Raw genomic sequence first — 14,644 nt, 5'->3', positions numbered from 1 at the left:
GCTTGTATTTGAATAATTGGACCATTACGATAAGTAAGATTTGTGTAAAGCTTATAGTACTGGTGTTTTGACGGAATTTCAAACTCTATTGAACATAACAGGGTCTCATTTAAGTCCTGACAGTCACTTCAATCTTATGAGAGTCAGGAATTGATAGCATATGTGAGGCAAGTAAGGTGGGAGAGGTTAAGTGAATTCACCCTGAGCACACGCAGCAATTGGGATTTTTGATAGCTGATTTATGCCCTTTTTTTTTTTTTACTGACTAAGACACTGCAGTGGAAAGTATATCAGCCTCTTCAGCATACATGGTTAACATGCTGTAATTGTTGTTTTTCATATAGAAATCATGTATTTTCTTTTAAAAAATAAGTAAACAGCAATTTCTTCTTGTCTGTACTCTCAGAGCCCCTGACCATACTTCTACACCTACTTATGAGCCCTTTGTCCTCACACAGACCCACCTCCGTTCTGCCATTGGATGGATGCCCACAAGTGTTTATTGAAGGGATGAATGAACGAGTCCCTGAGTAGTTCAATTATCTTTGGAATTTGGGTCCTTAGGGGTTGTTTATATTTCACATTTTCTGAAGCACGTAAATTGTGAATTTGTTGGCTCTGTATCACAGTCCTATAAAGGGTAATCAATGACTGTCCTGGAAACCAGAAACTCAGAACTTCCGTAGCCTACATCTTGGAAATGTGCTGGCTTCTGTAAGAGAGAAACGTCAGTCTACATCAGAACCTGCAATCAGACTTTTGTCTGATACCAAGTTTTCATCATTTTGTGCAAGTATATATTTCTGATCTGTTACTTCAGACTTTATAACTCCGGTCCTGTCGACTGATTCTGAGTCTTTTGTAAAGTAGAAAATATTTTTATAAAATATTTCAATAAGTTGTGCTTTTTAACGAAACTATTTTCTTAACATTTTTAACTGCTTTATTGAGATACAGCTCACATAATATACAATCCACCCATTTAAAGTGTATAATTCACTGTCTTTTTAGGATATTCACAGAGTTGTGCAACTATCACTATAATCAACTTTAAAACAGTTTCATCACCCTGAAAAGAAACTCTGCCCCCTTAGTCATCACTCCCTAACCCCCCACTTCCCTAGCATTTTGTTAACATTTACACTTACGGAAATTCTTATTTCCTACCTTGTCTTAATATAAAAATCATAGGTTCACATGTTGTATGTGTGTGTGTTTCAACCATTTATTTCTCTGTACCGTCCAGGTTTTCACATCTTCCAGCAACTTTATATGTTTATTATGAGCTCCAAATTTAGTAACTTGAAATTTTCATTTTACTCTTTTTATTTCTAAGTATAAAACTTAAAAATTAGTGTATTGTGTGAAGAGCAACCATTGCTTTATTGACAGAATTAAAATCTGCAGTCTTTGAAATGACTCACTGCTGGTGACTCAGTAGTGACTCAGTGATTGTGGTGATTTGAGAGAGATTTCTCTACAGGTTTAAGTTGGAATAGGTAGCACTTGGGTGTCTGTGTCTCTCGTAGTTTGCAGTATGTGTATTAAATTCATACTTCCTCACCTAAATTGTTCTTTTTCATGGATTTTGACAGTTATAAAAAAATAAAGGTAATCACAAAGCATTTGTGTTTTTTCAGATTAGAAAAGTCTATGTGAAGGACAAGTTATGTTATTTAATAGGCCATTTTGATGAATAGAAATATTATGTAAGTCTCTTGTCAGAAAGACATGAAATGATTTTTTTATCTGTGTAATGTACACTAAACTCTGGCTGGCACAGAGCATTTTCTGAATTAAAATCTCTGTAGACAAGTGGTAAACTGTGTAATGTACATATGAATAATACATGAGCAGCCTTACAGTCAGGACCCGTGATAAACAGACTGGCAGGTAGACTCGTGTCTGGGGCACGTTAGGCTGCTAAGTCCATTTGATAGAGGGCTTTTTGGGTTTGTCTTTCTATCAAGTGACAAAGAAACACATTTTTTGGATGTCTTATCTGATTCAAATAAGGATTTAGGTAAATCCGTAATGAGTCTATGTAGCTTCTCTGAGATCTGTATCATTTCTGTGTTCTTGTAATGCCTGATGGTAACACCAGAGATACAAATAGGTTACTGAACCATAACTATGAAGAGGTAACTCCTCTTATCACTTTATTATGTTATAAAAATTACTTTTATAGTTTGCTTAACTTAATAAACTTAATTTTAGAGCTCCTTTCTGATAGAGCATTCACCAGTGAGAACTGAGTAGTATGCCATGATTTTATTTTCACTGATTTTGTAATCCTTCCATATTTGGGAATGGAAATTAATTATAGCACACTGGAATGCTAGACTGTAAACTCTGTGAAGGTGTGTACATATCTGTTTTAACTGTTCCCAGCACCTAACATAACGTGATGGTTGCTTGATAAATGATTGCTAAATAAATGAATGAAAATGTTAAGCACTAGTGGACAGTAAGGCAGTACGTCCTAAAGTACTGGATAATTAATGGCTTGCACAGCATCCAGTCAGAAAAATACTAACTACTCTAGGTGATTTTTAAAAAAAGGAATTTAAAACAAGGATTTGTTAGAAAATTAATGGACAGGCTGGAGGAGCAAAGAGAAGAGGGTGATGGTATCCGGAGGGCATTCTGTCCCTGTCTCACCCACAGCACCAGAGCTAAGGAATAGGGAAGGGAATGTGGCCTCACCCAGCACTGGACCAACACTGACCACTGGCAGTGCTGGCTCTGCATCCACCTTTCAAAATGAATGCATCTGAACAGGTATCACCTGTGCCTGTGTACCTTGTAACGTTGAACTGTACGTTCTGATGTGATGTTTACAGGGCACAGCGATCAGTACAAAACGTGATTCTCTGCAGCTTATGCATTTTGGCATTTCATATATTTAGGTCCTGCAGTCTTCTGGTGTATTCCTATGTGGGCTTGGAGGTGTTTTTATTAGGATAGAAGCATGTATTTATTAACCCAACAAAAGCACTTACTTAGTGCCAGGCACTATTTTAGGTACTAGGATTATAAAATAGCTTTTAAACTGCAACTTGCAAGATGTATATATGTCTGTGTGTGTGTACATCTTCATGTAAATATATTTAGCCCGTGTGTGCAGTGTTTTACCTTATATAGAAAATTTTGACTCAACAGTTCTGACCTGCCAGTTTACCTTGAAATCGCCCTCATTCTTTCTATCAAGTTGTATTCTTTAAAAAAAAAAGTAACACCAAGTCCACTGACTGTCCGAGTGCCACTCACGGTCTGTCTGAATGGGGTAACTGTATTTCTTGGCCTATTAGAGGAAAAGGTGACTTAATAAAATGCACATTCTGAGAAGACGAAGCCATGTGTGCGGGTAGCTGGTAGCTTACAGACCTTAGACTCGCCCTGTCCCTGAGCGTCGGGATGCTGCTGGGCCTGGGAAACGGGAGCGCAGGAGCGCACAAAAGCCGTGATGAATTCCAGCCTCCTCTTTGCACAGCTGCATGTTCGTGCCATCCTGGGCTCTGTGCTGTGGTCTGTGATGATGTCCCTGCTGCTGTTCAGAGGAAAGGTACCAAACCAGGATATACACGACCTTTAGAGAGCAGTGGCATCTGTATGGCGATGCCACAGCAATCCTTCCAAGTTCAGATTAAAGACAAAAAAAGAAAGCTTTTGTTCTGAATACGTGGCAGTGTATGACATCCACTGGAAGAAAAATGGCCTTTCCTAGAAAAAGCAGTAGATCTTCTGTTTCTTCCTCCCCCACCCCTTCGTATTTTATTCCTTTATCTTGTCCATGGAATTAATAATATTGAACAGTGATGGCTAATTAATGACAAATGCAGTAAAATCTGTCCAGTTTCAGTCCTATAACAAATGCTCAATTTGAACCACTGTTCTATTTGCCAAGGTTATATATTTAAAAGTTAAAATGGTTTTAAAAGATGTTTTTCACGTGGCGTTGTGAAAGGTTGGCATGAGGATGAGGGCGTGCCCTCTCCTGTCTTGCATGAGCCCCGGGCCTGTGACTCCACATCCTCGTTCAGCACCTGGACCTACCTTGACGGTCACTGGTTCTTTTTATGCTGCTTCACACAGCTGGGTTCTGAGCTCTTTTCGTGCACAAGGTTCCAATCCTGCGTCTCGTGAGTTTATGTGCTTTATGCCTCATTCATGAAAGGTGATTAGCAAACTGTCTTTTCTTTCTCCCCTTGCCCCCCACATCCAATCAGTGGCCGAGCCTGTGACTCTAACTTGTAGATAGGACTTTCTGCGGCCATTCTACCTCTCTGGGAATTGTCATTGATGATGCTGGGTCCGTAACCATTTCTCAATTGGACCACAGTTGCCTCCTATTTGAGGTCTTTGTTTTTGTCCCAACCCCCTCCACAGCTTCCAGACTGTGCTTTCAGAAGTGAAAATCTGGGGTATCTCACTCAGCTTGAAACCTTTTGGCAGCTCTCTGTTGGTTGAGAGTAAGATTTAGACTCTGTCTTTGCATACAAGGGACCCTGCAAAATCTGCTTTTTTTACCCCTTGGCATCATCTCTCAGCATTTCCCTCGTCACATGTCACACTCTAATCATCTTCAGTGGCTTAGAGCCCCTTGAATGGACCCTGCACCCTCTTATCCCCTTTAGCACCTGGTTCTTCCCCATCCTTCCATTGCCCACCCCCACCCCACACCCACAGTCCACCCTTACTACATAAACATGCTTTTACCTGGATGGTGTCTTGTCTGTTGAGGCTCAACTCTGGTGCCCCTTCCTCTGGGAAATATTGCCAGTCATTCCCTCGATCTTTCCACCCAACCAAGTTAGGTACCCACTGTGTGAGCCCACGGTGCACCCCATGCCTGCATCACACACAAGTCTTCTCACACTGTTGTACTAATCTGTTTTCAAGTGTTTCTCAGTAGAATGTAGGTCCTTAAGGGCAGTTCCCGGTCATCGGCGCCTCTGGATTTCTACCACATAGCATACATCAGGCACGTAGTTGGCAGGCAATAAGCACTTGCTCAAATAAATTGAATGGGTTTTTTTTGGCTTGTCTTCTGGTCTGTTCTGTGCCTTAAGGTAAGCAAATGCCTAAACATTCAAGACACATGCTTGTCTGGGCCAAATAACTCACTTTGCAGAAATGACCAACTTGGCAGGTTTGGTGAGACCAGGAAAGAGTAGGTTCTGGGAATTTTATCACCAAGTCAGTCTGCTCAGAGGGAAACATCGGTGTTATGCAGAAGTGTTGCGACACTAACAGTTAACCATTAGGTCAGTGTTTGCTTTCATTACCTATCCCAGGTTCCCTGTACTTACATATCAAGGACCAGAGGCGCTGGAAGATAGATTTTTATCTAAAAAAAAATCATTTATATAATTTATTCTTTTTTACTTTTTTTAAATTTACAGTTTACATTCAGTATTATTTTGTATTAGTTTCAAGTGTAAGCATAGTAATTAGAAAATCATGTACTTTATAAAGTGGTCCCCCCCGATATTTCTAGTACCCACCTGGCACCATACATAGTTATTACAATATTGTTGACTGTGTTCCCTATGCTGTACTGTACATCCCCACGACAATTTCATGACTATCAATTTGTACTTCTTAATCCCTTCACCTTTTTCACCCAGTCCCACAGCCCGCCTCCCCTCTGGCAACCGTCAGTCTGTTCAAGACCAGATATTCTTAAAGAGCCTTCTACACCGTTCTCCACATGAGAAGGCACTGCTTGTGACATTTCAATGGATGGTCATCTTGAAATCCTAGACCTCAAGGGCTGCTCAATTATGCCTTCTTTCTGCCACATTTTGTATCAGACAATCTCATAAGTAACAGATTTTGCACTGTTTCTGTCCCCCGTTTTCGCCGTGTGCCTTTTGATGCTAGAGGAGGGTGTCGGCCAGAGTGAAGGCTCCAGGTGGTCCATCTGAGAAAGCAGAGCCTGTCACCTGCCGTATCCCTCCTCCCTCTTCCTCTGGACTAAGTTAAGCAGACCCAGTGCTTTCTGGCAGGATCGTTTCTAAAATCCACTGTACTTGATTTTCTTAGTGCCCATCAAAAGGTTCTCACCCTCACTGCTGCTTGAAAAGAATCCTGCAATAAATATTTTTTCACGGGCACAAGTGGAGGCTTACTCTAAAGACTCTGAAGCAGTATCTGTGCTGAAGTTGGAAGCAAAGCCTCCAGACTTCACTGACATTCAGGAAGGAAAGAATTCTGAAAGGCTGCCCTAGCTGAGCGAGTATTGGAGGCCAGTGGGACTGGGGCTGCAAGGGATGCCTCCTGGGCCGCTTGGAGTCTCTTCTCACCTGGCCCCACACTCCCTGCTGTGTGCACACACCTTCCTGTTTCCTGACAGCCTCCTCATGTTTCAGTCCCACAGAATCTAGTTACCTCTCATTTTACATTCTCTGAGTCTGGATTATTTCAAGATTTTTTTTTTTTTTTAGTTGCTAGAAAACACTAATATAAGAGAGCTCAGGATCCTTGTTCTAATGCTAAAAGTTACTTTACCTTGTCTTCAAAATAGTTTTGAGCTGATTGCAGCGTGGTATTCTAGATCTGATCCTGGAACAGAATTAAGACATTGGTGGGAAAACTAGGGGAAATCCAAATAAAGGCTGTAGTTTCGTTAATAATATTGCTTTAGTGTAATTTTTTAGTTTTGATAAATGCGTCTTGGTTACATAAGGTGTTAACATGAGAGAAAGCTGAATTAAGGCATACAAGAACTCTTCAATAAACCTAAAATTATTTCAAAATAAAATTTTCTTTAAATGTTTTAAATAGTATCAAGTCTAAGATTGTACAGAATTGGGATATTTAGTGATAAGTGTACCAAAAGTCAAGTATGTTCCTTTAGCACACACTAGATTTTGCCACAACATTCTCTGTGTAGACGTATGATGTCCTCAGAATCAGATAAACCTAGACTCCATCCCCAGCTCTGCCACTTAGTAGCTGAAAAACGTAAGCAAGTAACTGAGTCCTCTCTGGGTGGTTCTCTTACCCGTGTGAAGGGATGGTGACCACAGGGATTGTCAGGGCTTGGATATGATAGCAGCCTGGGTGACCCCATGGTCAGCCCTTGAATACCACTTAGCCCTCCAGGGTGGCACTCTGAGGAGCAGTACAGTTTAGGTTCCTGTTCCCTCAAGTCTCTTCTCACTGCTTAAAATTGTACTCCCCCTCCCTCCTTAAGGACAGAAAAGGTCTGAGTCACTGCTTTCCTTGAGAATTGGGCAAAAAACTGGTGCCAGGAAATGAGCAAAGATGAGTGAAAGCAAAGGCCCTGCACTTGGCCTTCACGTCTCTGGCCTCTCCTCTCTGGGCTTGTCCCCTTCAGGCAGCCTGAGACCAGGGCCTTGCTTTTCCCAAGCATACAGGTATTTCTAAGCCTTTCTTGTTGTGCTTTTATGGGTTTTCTCTTCTTTTACAAGAATTTCTGATGTTAGAACCCCCAGAAAGTAGACTATTTTTATTCTTTGATTCAGCAACTACTTATTGACTACCTAATTTTTGCTTACTCTGTGTAAACATAATCCCAGCTGTCAGAGAGCTCACACAACTAAATAGTCAATATGATGTTGTTTACAATTAACTAATAGAGAAATCAGTCAAGAACTAGGAGCTTTCTGATGGTGAGGCAACAGGGCTGGAGGGACTTTTCCCACCCTGGTGGTGGACAAGAGCCTCTGAGCTGAAGGTCCTGCCCTGGGAGCCACTGGACTGAAAGGAATCTGTCCATGGTACTGTTTTTTGTTTACACCACTTCCTTGCCCCAAACTGGTTCTCCTGAGTCTTGTTGTCTTTTTCTTTTGCTTCCCAACTTTAAAACATGCAGGACACTTATGGTGCAGAAACAGGGGGAAAAGGGAACTGCTGTGTGAGACCCCCTCAAGTCTGCTATAACCCAGTGGGTAGCCAGTAAGTGGGGGAAGGGGGAGATAAAGGAGTTGAAGGAACCTCATATGTGAGCTGTCTTTTAATTGACTAGAAACCGCCCATGTTACACCCATTGTGTCCTGAAGAACTGTCGCAGGATCTGCTGCCTCCGCTGCACACAGCTCCTGGTGCACCCCACACTGTATACTTGTCTCACACACCGCCTTTCTCTGTCTCACTCGCTCTAAGTGCTGGGCCTGGCCTGCCCTGGGCAGCTTTGTGGGGCCTGAGGATGACGGAGATCACAGTGACTTTACTGTGAGTTCTGTGGCATTGCAGGAATCGACTCTACACTAGTCATCTGTCGCATAAGGGCTTAAAGGGAAGGAGCAGGAACACTTAGGCCTTGTGTTCTCCACCACCCTGCCCTCCTCTCAGTGCAGACAGGTCCAAATAGCAGGATTCAGGTCCCTCAGGGAGAGCCTTCCAAAGGACCCAGGTTCTGATTAGCATCACAAAGGATCGGTCCTTTCATCTTGAGAAAGCCTTTCCAGCATCCCTCAACCCCACTTACCTTATTACGTAAGCCTGCAAACTGGGTTATGAGTTTACTCTCTTGGGCACCACGTTCCCACAAATTTATAATTTCCTTGTGACATTCTTGACCCCAGAACCTGAGTCCTTTCAAGTGTGAGTGTCTACAGCTTAAAAGCTGGGCCGAGACTTTTGTGTAGATTATGGGAATATGAAGATAGGGCTAGAAGGGGAAAGTCATGCAACAGAGTAAGGATCATCAGTGTGTTATACTTGCTGCTTTTAAGCTAATAACAGGTGAACATAGTCGACTTGTAGAGATGATGTCCTTTAAGTGTTAGGAAGGTTTTCCATATGGGAAAAACCAACCATAAAAAAATTCATTCCTGGATTTTCTCATCTTAGTTCTAAATTTATGGACTTGCTAAAACCTACTTGTATTATCTCTAAACAGGTCTTAAGGTGCCACCAGATGCTCAGAACAGATATTGCCTCTCCTGCTAATGAACATGCACACAGTTTCCCCATCTGCCACCTCTGTCTAAAAGGCTTGGAAGGCCTTCCTCCCTGATCACAAAGAACATAATTACTGTCTATAGAGAAGTCAAGTACAAAGGCCACCAGCCTTTGCAGGCCACCAAAGATTAACAGCTGCCTCTCTTTTGATTGGGAGAGGTAATAACAGTTACTCTAGTTAATAATTGAATGGATTCCCAGGCCATGTAATTCAGATTGAAGCTGTCATTTTGTGTTGGCCTTTAGCTAAGCTGGGTTATTGGAATGGAGCTGCTAATCCTATTAGGCAGTTGTCAGTCTCCCGGGGGTGGAGGGCAGAGGAAGGCAGAGCTGGAAGGTGTTCTTCCAGGTGCGTACCTAAAGCCACACATTGCGTCTTCAGAGGTGTTTTTTCCCCACTCAAGTAGAATGATGAAGTCCTCTGAGGGAGTTCCAGTTTCACAGGCCTGAATGCAGAGTATTTGGAAAGGAGAAAGGAAAGTTCATCCTTCTAGATGAGCTAGTTTCATTCTGTGAGCAAACTTTGCTTGGGGCCTGCAGCGTGAGCTCGCCCTTGTCAAGAATGCAGAGAGGGGAGTGAAGGCTTTCCAGTCCGGTGCATGAACACAGATACGTCTGGATAACGTAGGAAGTGGCAGGGGCCTCAAGACAAATGCAGTTACATACAGAGACCTTTGGCTTTGGGTGAGGGGATCGGGAACAGTTTCGTGAAAGGAGCAGCCTGTGTGATTTGGGTCTCACAGGACTGAGAGGTAGCATTTGAACATTTCATGTTGAGGCAGCCATTTGGATGGAGAGGATAATTATGGTTAAGCATTTTTAGTATACTTGCTTTTTTCTGGACACTGACAGGATAGGGAAAAGCACAAGATGATGTATTTGAGGAGCATCCAGACTCATGGTAGCCTTGAGACGACCAGGAATATAGAGAGAGCAGTGTAGGGAAAGTCCCCGGTGATTGGCATGAGACGCCTGTGGTGGGACTAGGCAGGACGGGGAAATGCAAGGCCGTCCCCCCCCCTCCTTCTATCTGGACTGTTGTGTGAAGTGATATCCCTTTTTTTCCATATAGACTATTTAATGCCATGTGCTTAAGAAGGTGGTGTAATTTTAACATTTGGAAAGCTCATTATTGAGCGCACTTGACTTTCCCTTTCTTGTGCAGACAGGAGAATGGCGTCCTGTGAGAGTGTTTCCCCTTGTCATGTGCTCAGGCTTCTCTCGTGTTTATCAGCCGCACCTCACAGGGCATCATTGCTGTTTGAGAGAAATCTTTTCATTTGTTCATCCTTTTGTTGAGTCCCTGTTCTGTGCTCCCAGAGAGAGAGCAGCCTGAGGGTGGGGCATGAAAAGTCTGGTCCTGCTCTGGGGGGAGAGCCCAGAGGTGGCTTGTTGCATCTCTAACCCTGAGTTCCCCAAACTGGAACCCTCTCGACTGCAGGGGGAGATTTGTGAGTTTTTATTTCACAGTTGGTTTCGCTATTTGCTTTATTTCTGTGAAAAGCTGCAAATGTTAAATTGAAACTTCAGTTTTCAATAGTACATTAGTAAAAATTTGGCTTTGAATGGCCTTTATCTCCTGAAATTGGCTTATTTTTTTCCTGCTTAATGTCTAGGAGAGCCTGTGGCTTTAGTTTTTCAAGAGGTCACATCCGTGTTGTTGGAACCGCATGAAAGCTTTGAGTTTTGTTTTGTTTTGTTTTGTTTTGAAGGCGGAGATGTATACATCGAAACGGTCTGCTTTCACTCAGTGCTCCCCTCCCTGTACAGTGCTGGCCCGCACTCTGCCGTGGGAAAGTCCTCAGAATAGCAATGCTGCTGAGTTTCCCTGTGGACAGACTGCATCAGTGGGAGCGTCTGCTTGGCTGGAGGTGTGACACCTTTGTTTTGAGCTGGAAGGAACTAAATTCTTCACTCGTACTGCATCCCAGTGTAAAGCCTTAAATGCTGATGTCTCGGCTCAACTTGATGATTACTAAGGATGCTCATGGTGGACATGTTCTTAAATCTTGACAAACTGAGCTTCATTCTTTGGGCATGAAACTCAATTCCAGTGAAAAACTTTTGTACGAGGTGCACACAGTAACAGGAATGGGGGTTTGTCCTGGGATCATACCAGAGGAATTCCTGTCTGTTTCTCCACAGTTAGAATCGTGTGAAAGCGCCTCTGTCAGCCTGCTTCCTCGCAGCTGTTTCTCCAGCACGGGTTGAGCACTTCCTGAGTACAGTCCCCTCTCTGGGTGTCAGGGCTGTGGTGAGGAAGCCATGGCGCCCACCCCCCCACACATCCCCACCCCAACCTCAGAGCTCTGGGTTTAGTAGGGATACAAAGATGAAAAGAGAGGCTTGTCCCCGCTGGGAAGGAGGAGGAGCAGAGGCATGAGGGAGTGGGGGGCCTCTCTGCTCCGCTTGGTTCTTCCTGGAGCCTCTGCTTGGTTTGTAAGTGGCTGCCTTCTCTCTGTGCACATGCCTTCCTGGTGTGTCTTCCTCTCACTATAAGAACACCAGTCCTATTGGATTAGGACCCACCCTCACAGCCTCTTTTTAACTTAATCACCCCTTTAAAGACTCTATCCTCAAATATACTTACGTCTGAGGGACTAGGAGTTGGGACTTCAACTTAAGAGTTTGAGAGGGGGCACTTTTCAGCCCATAACAGATAGCTGTCCTGCTTTGCACATATATGATGCAGTGACTCTGTGCATCCTTAAAAACTTATACATGCACCCCAGAATTACCCTGCCTTCCACATGCCAGAGGAATGCAAAGAACTCGGAGAAGTTTCTTCCCACAAGAACTGTAAACAATTCAGAAACCGTATAGAAATAATGAGAGGTTGAGTTCTAAAATGGTTTAATAGCCTTCCTAAAATAAAATAGCTGAAGTGGTTAAAAAGCAAAGGTCTAGCTAAATGGTTAGACATTAGATTACTTATGTTACTGAGTAACAATTCTAGGAGAAGAAATCTTTGTGGAAGTCAATTTGTCTTGTTAGGTGGCAATAAATTTTACAAAATGATCTGGTTTTTCAAAGTATTGCTAAAAATTTCTTTATAAAATGGTTTTTCCCTCTGCTTGGAGCACTTCATTTCTTCCCCTCTTCTTTTACCTGACTGTACCTTCAACTTTGCCGGAGCTGATCGCCAACCTCTCCTGCTCATAGAGCACCTTTCCGCTTTCTTCAGGGTACTTATCATCATCGAAATCATCTTGCTTATAGGTATTGGATTACTGTTGGTCTCGTCCACTAAATGTTCAGCTTTGTAGGGGACAGCAATCATGTCCTATGTGTTCACCACTTTCAACCTACAGTTCCTAATAAGCCTTGAATAAATATTTGTAGAATAATTAAACCAGCACAATGTGTCCCACTACAACTAAATATTTCATTTGGTTACAATTTTGTGCTTGGGAAACTGAGCTTATTTCTATTTGTATTTTTGTCTAGAACATGGCCGATCAGATTGCATTTCACGTTGCTGGTGGATTAACAGCCCTCGAACACATTCTTCAAGGAGTGGTCCCAGCCGCAAATGTGAATGCGGTTTCACGAATTCCTCCTAAGTGAGTATAGTTTTTTAATATGTCTTCCATGTTCCATTTATGAGTCATTTCTGCCCTATGGTTTCCATATGGCAGACCACAAGAAAACTGTATGTGTATTCAGGCTTGACTAGCAGAAGCTTACACTCCCCATTAGGGAGGAAAACAGAGGTGCTTGCCTTCCTTACAAAACTCACATTGAGCCTAAAAAGCCTTATAAAGGAAATCTCTTTGGTCTATGACCTTCTCTAACCCTAAATCAAGAAGAATTGATAAACTCCTGGGCAGTCCTAACTGCTTACAGAAATGGAACAGAAATGAATAGTAGTAAGAAAACACAAACTTTCTGTGCTGCATCCAAAACAGAGGTGAGGGAGTATATTAACAAAGGCCTGAGTGGGAAATTTGAAGTCCCTCCCACACAGGAAGAGCAGTCTGAGGCAAGACTGCCATCATCTAGAGTCCCAGCCAAGTAGCTGGGAATGCAATCACAGTTGGGTCTTTAATTGCAAAGTGCTTTTGCTGTAAGGTTCCTGCACAGCCTGAGGTCTAAGGTCTACCCTCCTGTTCTCTAAGTCACCCTTTGTCCCTGGGATGTGGAAGCAGACAGCATAGTCTCAGAAGTATGCTATTCCTGAGCTGTAACATGCACAATTTCTGGATTTTTACAGAGTTTAGATGAGAAGTTTTGATAAAAGTTTATATCACTAAGAAAACTTTTAAATATTTAGTTAGCCCAACAAAAGTAAGTGCTTCATTTGTCCATTGGATACAACAGGGGAGAAAAAAACACCACTCCAGTAGTATGTTATCTTTTTTCCTGAGAGGCATTTTGGTAAAATAGAAATAGCACGAGCTCTGGAGTCTGACAAAGCTGGACTCCAGTTTCCCTCCACCAGTTCCCAGCTGGGAGAATTTGGGCCTGTGCCTTAGTGCTGTGGCCCGTGTCTCTTCCCGTGGTCACACGGGTGGTCATATCCTCCTGGCATTGCTGCTGTGGGTCAGTCAGAACGATGTGAAAGTTCTTGTAAACTATGAAGCGTCATAGAGGTTAGGCGACCGCTTTTAAAATAGTCATCTGTCCTGGCTGAAGACAGTGCCGTCTATTTGACAGGAACTTTATGCCACCTTAGCTCATTTTGTTGTCTGCTTTCTGTAGCGTTTTATGACATTTCTATGTACCAACTCTTTGATACTGAAGTTAGTTTGGGTTTTTTGCTGTACTGGCAAAGTAGAGATTAATGAAAGAAGATATAGGTGTCCTTAAGTCAGGAGGTGTTTCTGTGCAGCAGAAAATTCCACATCGGGCAGTTCCACCGCTACGTGTGCAGGTTTTCTAACCCACAAGACATGTTCTCCGTATCAGAATGGAAAGATGAACCCAAACCACTCGTAACAGAAAGTTTAGGGGAGACTTAGCAGTGAGGTCTAAAAAAGAACTACAGTTTTTCCATGTTGCCTTAAACACCCTTTTCAGAACCTAAACCAGGTAGCAGAGGTGGAGTAAGTTGCCATCGAACTGGTTTCCCATCAGGGACAGTGTGGACATTGTGGAGTGGAAGCCACATGCACCTCGTGTGTCCGGCTATGTCAAAGCCCCTAGCACATGTTAATAAAATGGTATTTGCCAGTGCGGGCAAGTCCATTGTTAATGAACAATTTCTCATTTCTAGGCAGGATTATTTCAATATTATTCTAGATAATCTATTTTTAGATCAAGGTTTACTAAAAGTAAATAACGTTCCCCTACACAATAAAAGTAAAAAACTGTTTTGCAAGCTAATTAGCCATAGTGATTGATAAATGCTCTTCCCTCTTTGACTTATTGCAGCATTTTGTTTATTTCTCAAAAGGCTGCACAAGGATGGGTTACAGTTGACAGCTGCTGTACCACTAATAAGATTAAAGTAAAGAAATTAGTTGTGTCGACTTTAATCTGCTGGTTAGCACTGCGAGCCACCTGGGTCTCCTCTAGAGCCAGCGTGTTTAATGCTGAATTTAAACTTACATAACAGATCCTGCTTGAGAACATAGCTAAAGACATGCTAACCATGACTGTCTTATAATTAGGCAAAACAGACTTTAACACTAGAGTTTAAAATTAATGTTTTAGTTTTATGATCCCCTACATTTTAAAATATATTATTGTAATCTTTGAAACATAACAT

At 42.5% G+C, this 14,644-nt stretch overlaps 1 protein-coding gene across 4 annotated transcripts in view; it reads left to right on the top strand.

The window, feature by feature from the left end:
- Positions 1 to 14,644, top strand: part of SCAPER (S-phase cyclin A associated protein in the ER) — a 149,466-nt gene that overhangs the window by 82,892 nt on the left and 51,930 nt on the right. For all 4 annotated transcript variants that reach the window (XM_081124700.1, XM_081124698.1, XM_081124699.1 and 1 more), the window contains exon 24: positions 12,382 to 12,497. In XM_081124700.1, the coding sequence (XP_080980826.1) occupies positions 12,382 to 12,497 (116 nt within the window). The remainder of the gene's footprint in view (positions 1 to 12,381; positions 12,498 to 14,644) is intronic.

This window comes from Miniopterus schreibersii, assembly GCF_964146895.1.
Source record: "Miniopterus schreibersii genome assembly, chromosome: 22".
Classification (NCBI taxonomy): domain Eukaryota; kingdom Metazoa; phylum Chordata; class Mammalia; order Chiroptera; family Miniopteridae; genus Miniopterus; species Miniopterus schreibersii.
The sequence above is the reverse complement of the archived record's forward strand: the minus strand, read 5'-3'. Positions and strand labels throughout refer to the sequence as shown.